This window comes from Harmonia axyridis, chromosome 3, assembly GCF_914767665.1.
Source record: "Harmonia axyridis chromosome 3, icHarAxyr1.1, whole genome shotgun sequence".
NCBI classification, from domain to species: domain Eukaryota; kingdom Metazoa; phylum Arthropoda; class Insecta; order Coleoptera; family Coccinellidae; genus Harmonia; species Harmonia axyridis.
In genome coordinates, this window is record NC_059503.1 from 17601960 (window position 1) to 17615847 (window position 13888).

Sequence of the window (13888 nt, forward strand, 5' to 3'; positions counted from 1 at the left end):
TTCGATACCATTTTTGTAGTACGATTTATCTTTCGCTTCAATATAGGCCTCAGTTCCGGCGATTACTTCATCATTGGCGCTGAATTTCTTTCCAATGAGCATTCTTTTGAGGTCTGAGAACAGAAAAAAGTCGCTAGGGGACAGATCTGGCGAATACGGTGGATGCAGAAGCAATTCGAAGCCCAATTCATTCAATTTTGCCATTGTTTTCATTGATTTGTGACACGGCGCAATGTCTTGATGAAACAGCACCTTTTTTTCTTCGAATGGGGTCGTTTTTTAAAGATTTCATCCTTTAAACGATCCAATAACGCTGTATAATAATCGCTGTTGATGATCTGGCCCTTTTGGAGGTAATCAATGAATATTATACCCAGAATACTGATGCCACAATCTTGCCAGCTGACTGTTGTGTTTTTCCACGGTTTGAATTCGATTCATCGTGTGGAGTCCACTCAGCTGACTGTCGATTGGAATCCGGATTGAAATGATGGAGCCATGTTTCATCCATTGTCACATATCGACGCAAAAATTCAAGATTATTGCACGTAAACTGCTTCAAACACTGCTCAGAATCATTAACACATTGTTGCTTTTGATCGATTGTGAGCTCGTGCGGCACCCATTTTGCACACAGCAAACATGTACATGAGAACAAATATTCGTGATTGATATGATTTACACGTTCATATATCTTCACAATGTCTGCTTTCTCGATCGACTTCACTTTACGATCATTCAAAATTATTTTGTAAACTTTTTTGATTTTTTCGTCGGTGACAGCCTCTTTAGGGCGTCCACTGCGTTCGCCGCCTTCGGTGCTCATTTCACCACGTTTAAACTTAGCATACCAACCAATGATGGTAGATTTTCCGGAAACTCTTCATCAAGCCAAGATTTTGCTTCAACTGTATTTTTTTCCCTTCAAAAAGCCATATTTTATCAGCACACGAAATTCTTTTCTTTCCATCTTTTTTCAAATAAAAGAAGTAGTTACACTCACAACGCAATATCTCTCAAACTGATGATAGAAATGGTCTAATAGAATTGAATAAAATCAAGAAGACGGAGATTCTGATCTCATACTTTTCCATATACTGAAACCTGCATTACACGCTTATCTTCTTTCAAATTTCATTTACCGACAAGAAAATGCCTTCGAAAATTATTTCAAAACAAATCTTCGTAAGTACACTTCAATATAAACATTATACAAACACTGAAGCTCCAGAGTTTCGAGATTACAAACGAAAATTCTGACTTAAACTTGCCCGATAGAAAATTTTATGAAAGTGGGCAATTTAAGTTCAGAATTTTCGGCCATTCTCATTGTTGTTCGAAGAATCTGTGTGATGAAATACGGCCTCGAACCCCTTGATTATGCATTCCTTCAGCTCAAGTCGGTCAGCGTTAATCGTTTTCGAAATTCTTTCCCCCGTTCATTCTTGAGATCAATGGAATACTTTTATCTCGAAGTAACGACCGAAAAATTTGCAATTTAATTCCGAAATTGCTGCTTCGATAGAGGCGGAATTCTCTTGGTTATTAATCAGTGCCCGTGTACATCCACCAACTAATTCCTAGAATACCGCAATCTTCGGTTATTTATAAAACAGAAAAGGGATAATTCTTGCGCGAAATCTGCGATAACGCCGTAAAAACTGTCCTGGATCTTTTTGAATTAATGAAACTGCCTGCTCTTGAACGGAGGAATTCGCTTCATGAATTTTTCATCCACCGATTGTCTATGTCTTCTGGGTTTTCAGGAAACTCTCCCGTACACCGATAGAAATATAATGCCCCTTCTTATATACGAGCTTCAGTTGGGCGGGGCTCAATACAGCTTTCACCGTGCTTCTTTAGTTTGCTAAAAATTAATATTTCCCTTCAATCTAATGAAAGCCACAAGAATTTTGGCGTTTGGAATGAAGTTCTTGTAATGACTTCAACAAAAGTCTAATCGTTAATCCTTCAGAGAAAGTTTCAGGTTTTAATCTTCCGAGGAAAATTTGATTTATTTTAAATCGATTTGGGGCTGGTTATGGTCGTTGCAATAGTATGCTCTTCAAATTGCACTCTATTGAAAGACCACTATGTGAGTTTGATGTAGAAGAAACCATTGACCACTTGGTGAATACTTGTCCAATTTACAGATGTCATGGTGGTTTCCAATCTACCCATTCAGTTTCAGATTTTTTTTTTTAAATGGTCGCAAACTTTAAATCGATATAAAGGAAGCTATAACATTTATCACTCCTTTCTCATTTTCGTCTTTTTTATTTTCAGATTCGATTCAATATATGTTAGCAATTCATAGTTTAATACTTAGTCCAAATAAAACTGAGACCATAGAAACCTAATCATCATTTTATTCATATAAACAAAAGCTCTAAGCCTTCTGAAGAATTACTTTTGTTTTTTCCTCACGTTACCAAAAATCAAATTAAATGGCATTTTGTATGCATATTTCACCAATGTAAAAACTACCAGCAGGTTTTTTTTTTGTTTCGTTGAGATATTTTGAGTAGGTGAAACATGCAAACCCTATTGCATTATTTACACAAGTTTTTAACGAAACAAAATTCCTTAATTTAAAAATATGTTTTGAAAATAAATATTCACAATAATTTCCAACTCTTATGTTGTGCCCGTGAAAGGGATAGGTTCCTAATAAGAAAATAAGGTACAACATTGTGCATGAAGAGTTTTTTTGTGAATGGTATCGAAAAAATCTAGTGGGTAGCTGTCGCCTTTTTTTATTGGGAGAACAAGATGGCGTTACTTCAACTCTAAACTAAGAGTCTAAGAGCTTTTGTTTACATGAAAGACCTCCTTTAATTTTCAACAAGGATTCACCGTCTGAAAACTTTCGCTCTCATTTGGTAGTACCCTGACCATCCTGACCATATGTCCAAACAATGAAGATGAGCATTTTCAAAATGAACAGAAACACAAATATCGAACACCTATATTAAAGGAACCACTAGTCGGATTTCCATGGCATTCGATATACCAACCTATCCTAGAAATTTCAAGTTTCTTCTTTTTGAAAATTATCGCTTAAATAAGGCCAGATAGACAGAACAGTTTGAAAACGGATTCGTAATCAGTGAATTGGAAAATTAAAAAGATTGAGATGAAGTTATAGAGCGATCTGCTCAAAGAACAAACATTCAATAATTTAAAGTGAATGGTTTCAACAGTTCGTTAATTATAACCAGAGAATACAGAGATAAACTCCAAAGAAAGAAAGCTAGATAAATGAAAGATGATATATTGAAATAGGTTTTTCTCGTAATGTAAAACAAGTGTTTTTTCCTTCTACACGAAACCCTGCTGTCCTCATTCAAAGCAAACATCTCGAATGCATACTGCTCGGAACAAAATGACATGCATTATGGAAGATTGTTCTCCGTGTGTTTTTTATTCAGATACATTATTCATCTATTCAGATTTCTGTTTTTCTTTTCGTATAGTGAACTCTATAATGTATCAATGTGCACAACTTTCTCCTATATTTGTACTATGTATTACAATTCGGAATTAAGCGCAACACAGGAAAAAATCAACTAATAACACAAACAGAAAAAATTTTCATCTCAACATATTGCCTGACACACAGATCATTTACGAATCCTTTATTTGCCTTTGGATCAAGAAAATGTGAATTATGTATTCTCATATATTTTTAATTCATAAACCAACCATCATCAAAGTGACGAGTAGTCAGAATAATTATGACAAAAAGCCTCCAAGTACTATCTCAAATTAAAAATCCTGACCACAATACGGATCCCTGCGGAAATCCATGAATATTGATTCCATTCTATAATGTTACTTTCTCGACTCCCCTAGATCTCTGTGAGACCTTCATATACAGTAATCATCAATACAATCTATAATTCTAGAATACTTTTCACCTAACAAGTATGTGAATGGGTTAATGCATTTATTGAATACAATAGAATTATTTCATAATTGAACTTGTTCAAACAGGTAATGCTGTGATTGTGAATCTTTATTCACTGATCCCATTACTGTTTCAATTAATGTGGACTGTACACCATTTCGTGTTTTTGAAATTCGGGAAAGTACAATGATTAACATTTTGGTCATCATAAATTATTCCTTTTAATTCAACAGAGCGATCCCACGTATCTTCCGAATTGGAATATGTTGCGTAATTTCGAATTGAAATTGAAATGCCTCGCTATCCATAAATAACGCGTTTCGTTATGTTAGATAGAATTTGGCCAGTAATGTTGCAGCCTATGTTTTATGGATCTAATGAAGATGGATTGGGTACGTGAATTCGTTAATTTAAATACTCTAAATCGAGGAAACTACTGATGTAAATTCAGGAACTCATGTTCGTACGATATTTCATGCGCCTATTGAACCCTTGGAGAACACAGAACTGGTAAACAGTGCAGTTGACGCATGAATCAACGAATTAGCTGAAGCTCCTAAACTCACGTTAGTACTTTCCTATTTCTTCGATAGTCTACTTGAATTTTTTTATAATTCTGATCACGCGAATCAACATGATATTTCGCATAAAGTTTGAAATTGTAATTTTATATTCACTTGAAGAATCTCAACTCGGTGGGATTTCTTGACACAGAAATATTTGAAAATATTTGTGATATTGTGCTTGACTATGATTTTGACGACACTATTAACATGAAATTTTGCACGAAGCTTGAATAAGCTTAATATACAGGGTGATTCACCGCGATAGCTTATAATAAAATAATAACGGACACGTGTTTCGCGCTTTCGGCTCTCATCAGTACAGTGTTGTTTTCCTCCAAGTGTTGTTCATCCTTACACTTTTTCACCGTACTGATGAGGGCCGAAAGCCCGAAACACGTGTCTATGGTTAGCATTTTTCCTTGAGGGATGTCGTTCATCAATTTCTTTGAATAATCATAATTTTTTGCTGAAAATTTGTATGTTGGAGTTTGAAACGATGTTCTACCTCCCTAGATTTTTAAATTACAACCTATATTTTCTATTCTTTCAGTCAATTATACGTACAGAAAGAGGAGGGATTACTTAAGTAAACCCTACACTTATCGAAAAATATCTTAAAATGAGGCAAAACCGCTTGAGTAGTCTGTGACTACTCAATATCGGTACTTTCTAAATATAATGTGAAGTTATTTCCTAACATATTTATACTACGCAAAATATTTTGTGGGGTAGGACTTCCCATATCAACGTTTGTCTTGACCACTTTTGCAACATGTGGTCGGGCATTGTCATGCTGTAAAATCACTTTATGATGTATCTCGTTGTATTGCGGCCGTTTGTCTTTTAATGCTCGGCTCAAACGCATAAACTGCATTCGCTAACGATCTCGCCAAATACTGAGCATGACCTTGAAACCGTGAATATTTGGTTTAGCCGTCGACGTGGAGGCATGGCCGGGATATCCCCATGATTTCCTGCGCTTGGGATTATCGTAATGAACCCATTTATCGTCTCCAGTCACAATGCGATCCAGAAATCTCTTCCGTCTTCGCCTTGTCAGCAGATGTTCACAAGCAAACAAACGCCATTCAACATATCTCGGCTTCAACTCGTACAGCACCCAATTTCCTTGTTTCTGAATCATTCCCATGACTTTCAGGGGTTTTGAAATGGCTTGTTGCGTCACTCCCAATGATCCTGCCAATTCTTGTTGCGTTTGACACGAGTCTTGATGCCTCCAATTCTGCATCTTCGAAAACCTCCTCTCTTCCACCGCCATGCTGGTCTTCGAAGTCAAAATCACCGTTCTTGAAGCGTTGAAACCACTCTCAGCACGTTTTTTCAGTAATAGCGGCCTCACTATATGTATTTGAAAACATTCAATGAGCCTCAGCCGCAGATTTCTTCATATTAAAGCAGGAAATTAAATTCCCCCGCTTATGACGACTATTTGGCTCGCAAGCTGACATGTTTAATCGAGAAAAACTTTATGACGCAGACACAAATCGACTAATATTTCGATGGCGTTTCTATTGTTCAACTTAATTAATGAAATAAATACAATTTCATTATTCATTACTGGTCGAACACCAAAAAACTTGTGACATCGCCAGTACTTCTACGAAATTAATTTCAACCTTACTATTATCGGAACCTAAAGGGAACCACCCACGTCAATACTTATCAATCTCATATTAAAGTAAATAAAGGAAGCAACACACCACGATCCTTCAAAAATGAGACACATCCCCTCCTATCCAAATAATTAATTACGCGATTCGAGCAGTCAAAAAAATCACGATATGCCACGGATATTTATTGCCTCTTTTATTCCAGCAGAGCCGTCCTCATCTCACCATCCCCGTTTGGGCTGTCCGAATGAGTTATTCCTTTTCAAAATAACGAAGCATGTCCAAAGGAACGTAATCCCGGACATTTCCCCGACATCAGATAGCGCCTGGAAAATCCCGTTTTCCGGGAAATGGAATGTTGTCATTCCGGGCCATCCCGTGAACTTGGTTAATTAGGACATCACATGTACAATACGGCACATATGTCAATTTGAAGTTTGGAGTTAAGCGCTGTGGAGGAGGCGCTGGCCTGATTTGGGGGTAGTAAGCTGACTGGTTGTTTTAGTTAATTAACCCAAACAACCTTGACATCCTCCGTCTATTTTGTACTTGCCCGACCGATGACTTGTGTTTTGCCGACGGAGCAGTGTCAGCATGCCCGCCAGTTAATTATGGGCGATTGTAAGCTCTGCGAGCAGGCAGAAAGTTACGTGGAAAATTGCTTTCACTCATAATAAGGACTATTCAGCAAAAAAAAAAGACTACTCTGAAACTACATCGTGGGTAAAATACCAAATTTTCACGCAGGATTAGTGACAGAGGCAGCTCTATATAGACATAGAGGGTGGCAAATACTGTAGAGCAGCATTTTCTACTTTTCCCAAAAAAATCCAGTTTCCTAGAAAAATGTGATGAACAAGTTTTGTTTTCAATTTCAACATTAACTAGTGTTGAGCGTGAGCGAGTTATGGTTCATCCACATCATATAATTATTTTAATCAATCATCTGAACAAAAAAACAAACAAAAATATTTTAAGCGTTTTATAAAGTCAAAACTCGGCAGATGAAGCTCAAAACACAGAACCCGCTCTAGAAGGAGGGCAAACATTGGAGGGTGGCATTTTCTACCCTTTCCGAAAAATCCGTATTCCCATTATATTTTTTTTATAATTTTAACAAATTTCACAGATGACATAGTTCAACACATTTTTTTGGCAAAATTCGATTTTATTATTCAACATAGTTGCCTTCGAGGGCGATAGAGCGAGTATATCGATCTTCTAACTTTTCGATACCATTTTTGTAGTACGATTTGTCTTTCACTTCAAAAAGGGTCTCAGTTTTGGCGATCACTTCTTCATTGGCGCTAAATTTCTTTCCAGCGAGCATTCTTTTGAAGTCTGAGAACAAGTAAAAGTCGTTGGGGTCCTGACCTGGCGAATACGGTGGATGCAGAAGCAATTCGAAGCCCAATTCATGCAATTATGCCATTGTTTTCATTGATTTTTGACACGGCGCATTGTCTTGATGAAACAGTTCCTTTTTTTTCTTCAAATGGGGCCGTTTTTTGACGATTTCATCGTTTAAACTATCCAATAAGCTATATAATAATCGCTGTTGATGGTCTGGCCTTTTTGGAGGTAATCAATGAATATTATACCTTGCGCATCCCAGAATACTGATGCCATAACCTTGCCAGCGGACTGTTGTGTTTTTTCTCGCTTTGGATTCAGTTCATCGTGTGCAGTCCACTCAGCTGACAGTCGATTGAACTCCGGAGTGAAATGATGGAGCCATGTTTTAGCCATTGTCACATATCGACGCAAAAATTCAGGTTTATGGCACTTAAACAGCTTCAAACACTGCTCAGAATCATTAAAACGTTGTTGCTTTTGATCGATTTGAATATTTCTAGCGATTTCATAGAAACCAATTAATACCAGAGTTCAATAACAAACACAACACGCCGTATCTCAGATTACATAGCAAATTCATTATATGCACTCCCTTAAGTTTGCCGCACTTATTCACTAACACCCTGTATAAAATATTGATTTTATAAAATTCCATTCAATCATAATTAATCTCCCAGTAAACAACAAAACGTTCGGAATAGGATGTCAAAATTTGTTCAGAAAGCAGTTAAAGATTCTTCTGACAATTCGGCTACAGCATTTTCTCCGGTCGCTGCCATTGCTAAAGTAAATGAAATATGTATATGAATATTTATAGGATAGCTCAATCTCGGATATTTATGATTATAGATAGTTAGGTGCGCTCGTTTATGTGCGCTATCATCTCGACACAATGTTAGTATCCTGTGATACTGTCCGGCCGTAAACACAGCATTCGAAAGAAGAGAGCTAGAGAGCAGATTTTCAGGGTACATTTAAGATCTGAATGCGACGATTAAGTTCGTAAATGGTCCATATCCTCCAAATGGTTTCAGAGTCATAGCTATTTGAAATTTAATTTCCCAATAACTCGGAAAATACCGATTGGGTCGAATAGGAACTTGATAGTAATTGTTTAACGTCACGAAGGCTTAAGTAATATTTCATTACATTCTAGTTTCAATACAGTATTATGAAAAGAATTGGATTTTCCAGAAATGATTTGTCACATTTTCGTGAAATTTGGGTAAAATTATAGAAAACCGAAAGAATAAGTTGAAAATTCACAGCTTTTTCATTAGATAGGAAAATGAGATTTTTCTTTGTCCAAAAAATCAATAAATATCTCCCCTTTTTTGATGAATGGTATTCAATTTGGTGGACATAGTTATTCTAAGAACAATATTTAACTCATATGTCATTTTGGAATGGAACTCATTTATAATAGTGAAAACCATAATAATTAAACATAGTGATCACGTTTTCTAATAAAAATATTACAAGAGGTAAAATTATAATTTTGTGAGAATTTATAAAAAGACTAGTGAAGTAGTTCTTTTCGTTGAAAGTTGGAATTATTATAATATTACTAACTTCTTCTATTCATCAAATCGTTCTGCCGATACTGCACATTTTTTTTGTCTCACCTTCTCTGGGCAAATATTAACAAATCACTAGAATGTCACGTGGTGTTGTTCGCCTGCTGAGAGAAATATTTATTCTACGTGAACTCAGCGCGAAAGGAGTAGATATTTTCGATGTGGGTATAAAAACTAATTCAAGCACCGTGAAAAATTTCAAGCTGGAATTTCGTCGGAAAATTCAAGATGAATTTTGGAAAGTATTCTACGTGTATATAAAATTACAATTTGCAATTGCAAAATTTCATGTTAATAGTACGTCTACAAGATCCACTATCAAGATAATATATTTTACAAAAAACAGAAATGATCTGAAAGGCACTACTTATGAAAATCAAAATATCTATTATATTTGAGGTTACTACGGTTGATCTTATTAGGATATTTTAATTCAAAGAGTTTACTCATCGATAGCTACCTATTTGGGGAATAATCAAAATAATTACTTGGATATATCTTAGAACCCCAGAAGATAACCCTGGTGGTACAAAGTTATCCATTTGTTCCATCAAAACACCCCAGGGAGCCTACCTAAACTACTCTTGAGATTTCATCATTACGCTCATGCATTTCGAGCTCGTCTGAAGTTACTGTCAACCTGGGAAATCCAGATTGAACCCAGTCTACTTGATACCGAAATGATAACCAAATCAGTACTCACCCACTAGATATGCCGCATTGTGTTCCTCTGTCGAAGAAGCTCCATTATCAAGATAACTCAAGCCACATCGGTTCAATAGAAGCAAACTTAGTAAACTCAATGAACAAACCAGTAGGAGAAGTCGAGTTATCAATCTCATGCTACACTGCCGAAACATAATGTAGCGTACTTGACGCCTCCTGCAAACAAAAATGTTTTATTAGTTAAACAAACTGCAATAAACCCATTCAATCGATAATATTCAGTGTAGGAATAACAGTGTCCCAGTTACTCCAGCACATTATGTTATAATACTCGTAGGTAGTCCAGTAAATACAGGTCTGATATCACTTTTTCTCGGAAGGAGGTGCATTTTTGATATAATGATTGAAACGACTAATGTACTACCTACTCTCAAGAGACTTGCCATAAAAATAAGGGTATCTTAATGAAATTATTGGCTTATGAGTTGATTACTTGATTATTACTTACGACTAGTGAATGTTTCGAAGTTTACTCTACAAGAAATAGTTTTTAATTCTAGTGCGGTGATGTTTTTTCATTGATTTCGCAGAAAGAAATTTCTATTTTGCCTTGAAGAAGGAACAGGGAGATCAAGTGGAAAATTTTCAATTCAGGTGGTCTTCATCATAATATAACACTTCATTTAATAAGTCTCGAGACCAACCAGAAAACAAATGTTTTCTTGAAAATTCGAATTTATTCGTCAACATAGTAATCTTCAAGAGTGATACATGTACTCCAAATGCTGTTCTCACTTTTCTAATCCTCTTCTGTAGAAATGAAATGCATGTTATTTGAGAATAACGATGTAAGAGTGATTCTAAACCTCCAAAGACGACATTATAATAGAAGTACAAATGATTGATATAACAGGGTATGTAACAATATATCACTACAAAATTACATAACGTGTAGTTGACTGTTTCCAACTTTCAGCTTTTTTCATGGCTCCATGTCCTTATGGTCTATTGTGCGCCCCTGAAGTGTTCTATCCATTAGTCGTCGTAATTCTAATGAATATTTCCCTCCTGTCAAAAAGTCTATGTATCTGGAGAACAATTATCGAAAATTACAGCGATAATTGCATTGAAGAAAGCGAACCTGCACTGCGATAATTGTTCTGTTCATAGATGCTTAGATTCTATGCATCTCAGTGCCCTATTACCGCCTAGGCCAACATAGGCCATGGCCTAGGGGCGGCACAATTTTAGGGGCGGCAAATTTTTCGGTGAATAAAAAAAAATTCTTCAACTCCTCTACGAAAATGTAGAAATAGCCATCTTCGAAAATTTCGCACATTTTTTCATTACCGATGTATAATTCTTTTGAATGGAAGATAGAAATATTGTTGCATTTTTCACACCCCTCGGTAATCTGAAAATCAAAGGAGCCGCCCTAAAACCGAACAGCAGTCGGCACTGTCGGCGGTTAAGCGCATCAAAGAGAACGTAGAAAACCTATCCTATCGTAAATTGTAATTGCTACTAATAAAACACGGATTACTGTCAGGGAAATCAGAGGACTGGCATAATATTTAAAATATGAATGCGGCACGTTTGATGAGTTGCCCTAGTAGGTATTATTTTCAATGGATGCAAGTAACTAGTTAAATTTTTTGCGTGAATTTCGGAATCGGCACTGGCAGCTCGTCAGTCCTATTTTTCCGTCAATGCAATACACTCAGAATCGAGAACTAACCACTATAGAGTTGTCGCCAGTCATTTTTAAACATTACTAGTGCAATTTTGTGAATATAGAAAACGAGCAAAGGAAAGATCAGAAAAAAATGAGGAACTGGTGAAGAAGATTCCCAAGATTGACACCTTTTTACAAAAAGGTGATAAAAAACACAAAGTGGACTCGACAGAGCTGAGTGAAATTCAACAAGAATTCGATCAACCTTCAACAAGTGGTAACAACACATCAAACAAAGCTGAAAGCATTATGGAGATTCCGGAACAAGTGGAATCTTGTGAAAATCCGAAAAAAGCTTTTCCAGAAATTAGCGGCAGTTCAGATAACTTCAGTTATGATCCAGCTCTGTGGGATCAATTTGATCGATTTGAGGAGAGAGCGAAGATCAATTCTGGATTTGAGAAATATCGAAGTGAAGAAAGGAGAGCCACAACAAGAACTGTTCCTGCTGATGAAACTCGAGTGGGACATACTGCTTTGAGTGGGAGGGAAAACTTCAGAGTAGGGGTTTATCTTGTTATAATTGACTATCTAATAAGAGAATTGAATCAACGTAAAAATTGCTACAAGGGTTTTGCTGCGAAATTCTCCTTTTTATTAAAACTGCAATCGATTAGTTCTGAAGAATTAGGAGTAGCGGTTACTAATCTCATCTCTAGTTTTCCTCAGGATTTAGATGAAAAACTCCACGATGAATGTTTGCACTTCAAATCCTACTTAGCACAGTTAGAACAAACTCCAAAAACTCTACACGAGATGAGTACCTTCATTAGAAGTGATAAAAGCTTAGTGCAAGTGTTTCCCTACATCGATATTACAATTAGAATGTTTTTATGCACTTTTGCAACGAACTGTTCAGCAGAGAGGTCGTTTTCAGCATTGAAGCGAATTTTATCCTATTTGCGATCTAGCATGTCTCAAGAGCGTTTGAATTCTCTGGCCGTTTTGTGCATTGAAGCTGAGTTGTTGAAAAAATTAGACTTCGAAGCTGTGTTGCAACAATTTGCGGAAAAGAAGGCAAGAAGAAAACCATTATTAGTTTGATTATGAAAGCTGTAATTTTTTACTATGAAATATAACTCTGAAACATTAGATTGTTTTATTTCCAGATAGAAAATTGTCTTTATCAACTTCTGCGAAAATCACGTATTTAAAAAATTTGAATTTTTAAAATTCTCTTTACTCATAGGGGCGGCAAATTGTTTTTGGCCTAGGGGCGGAAAAGAGTTTAATCCGGCCCTGATGCATCTTACACAGTTCGAATCTATGGCAATTCCATTCTAAATCAGTTTGACAGGTAATGTAACAGTTTATTCGGGAAATATTCCCCCGAATTACACTCGTGCATCAAAATGACCGGATAATTTCGCATTCCATCGTGTTTTCTTTGAAAAACTGCATTCGGTCATTTTCATTTTTGGAGAAAGAGCCCTCCACCTTCGGTGTCGGGCTCTTTCTCCAAAAATGAAAATGAACTCATGCAGTTTTTATGACAACACGCTGTCATGCAAAATTATCGGTAATTTTGATGCACTTGTGCAATTACTTATGAATAGTATCTGGTATGGCTTTAAGGAAATTACGCCCCCACTTTTACAAGTTTCTTTTCCGAAGCATTTTGCGAGGCATTGCATCACCAGATGATCCGAAGTTTCTTTCTCCTCCATGCAGAATCTGCACTCGTGATCATATTCCTATCTTATAACATTTAATAATGAAAGTCTGGATAAAAACCGAATTTTGAGGTCTTCTCGCCCTTGAAATTTTTTTTGTATTATGAATCAGTAAATGAATCTACTGATCAACTAAATCAACTACAAGGATTTTCGATACAAAAGATTAGCTTTTTGTTAATTTGGGATCCCCTCAGATGTATCTACTGAACATCTTGTTGGCATGTTCTTCAATTTGCTTAGAAAGACCTTCGTATAGAATAGATAGATCAGATTAGATTTAATTAAGGAGGTTCCGTTTTACTGAGGCCTAGTGGTTTATTGTGCTCCTCCAGTATCTGGGATGACTTCAAGGAGGCAGAGGCAAATTCCTCAATTCTGCAAGTTTCGTGTCCAAAGCAGATTTTGTGTTGGCTAGTGAAGGTGAGGCCTTCTGTGACCAGGTGATCCGGAGTTTCTTCCTCCTCCCCACAGAATCTGCACTCTTCATTTTCTGCTAGACCCATTCTCATGAGGTGTTTCCAGTGAGGAGGTTTAGTATATTTTTACAAAGATCCAGATAATTCTTGGATCTAGCAGAGTCAAACTTTTTGGGATGATCCAAACCGGGAAGATTCCGCCAGAGTATATCTCTTCCGGTTTTTTCCTTCTCCTGAAACTCTTTTTTGTAGGTACATTTGCCATTACCACAGAAAGGTTCCGGTCCCATGTAAGGAGTTTGTGCACATTTTCTGGCAGGTGTGTTGGCCCCTTCATTCCCTCTAATTTCCGAGA

The 13888-nt window shown here is 36.5% G+C and overlaps 1 protein-coding gene across 1 annotated transcript in view; it reads right to left on the reverse strand.

Moving 5' to 3' along the window:
* The window catches only part of LOC123677114 (chondroitin sulfate N-acetylgalactosaminyltransferase 2), a 107501-nt gene that overhangs the window by 66597 nt on the left and 27016 nt on the right, over window positions 1-13888 (reverse strand). Inside the window, 1 exon segment of the mRNA XM_045613620.1 lies at window positions 9744-9922. Coding sequence (XP_045469576.1) covers window positions 9744-9922 — 179 coding nt within the window.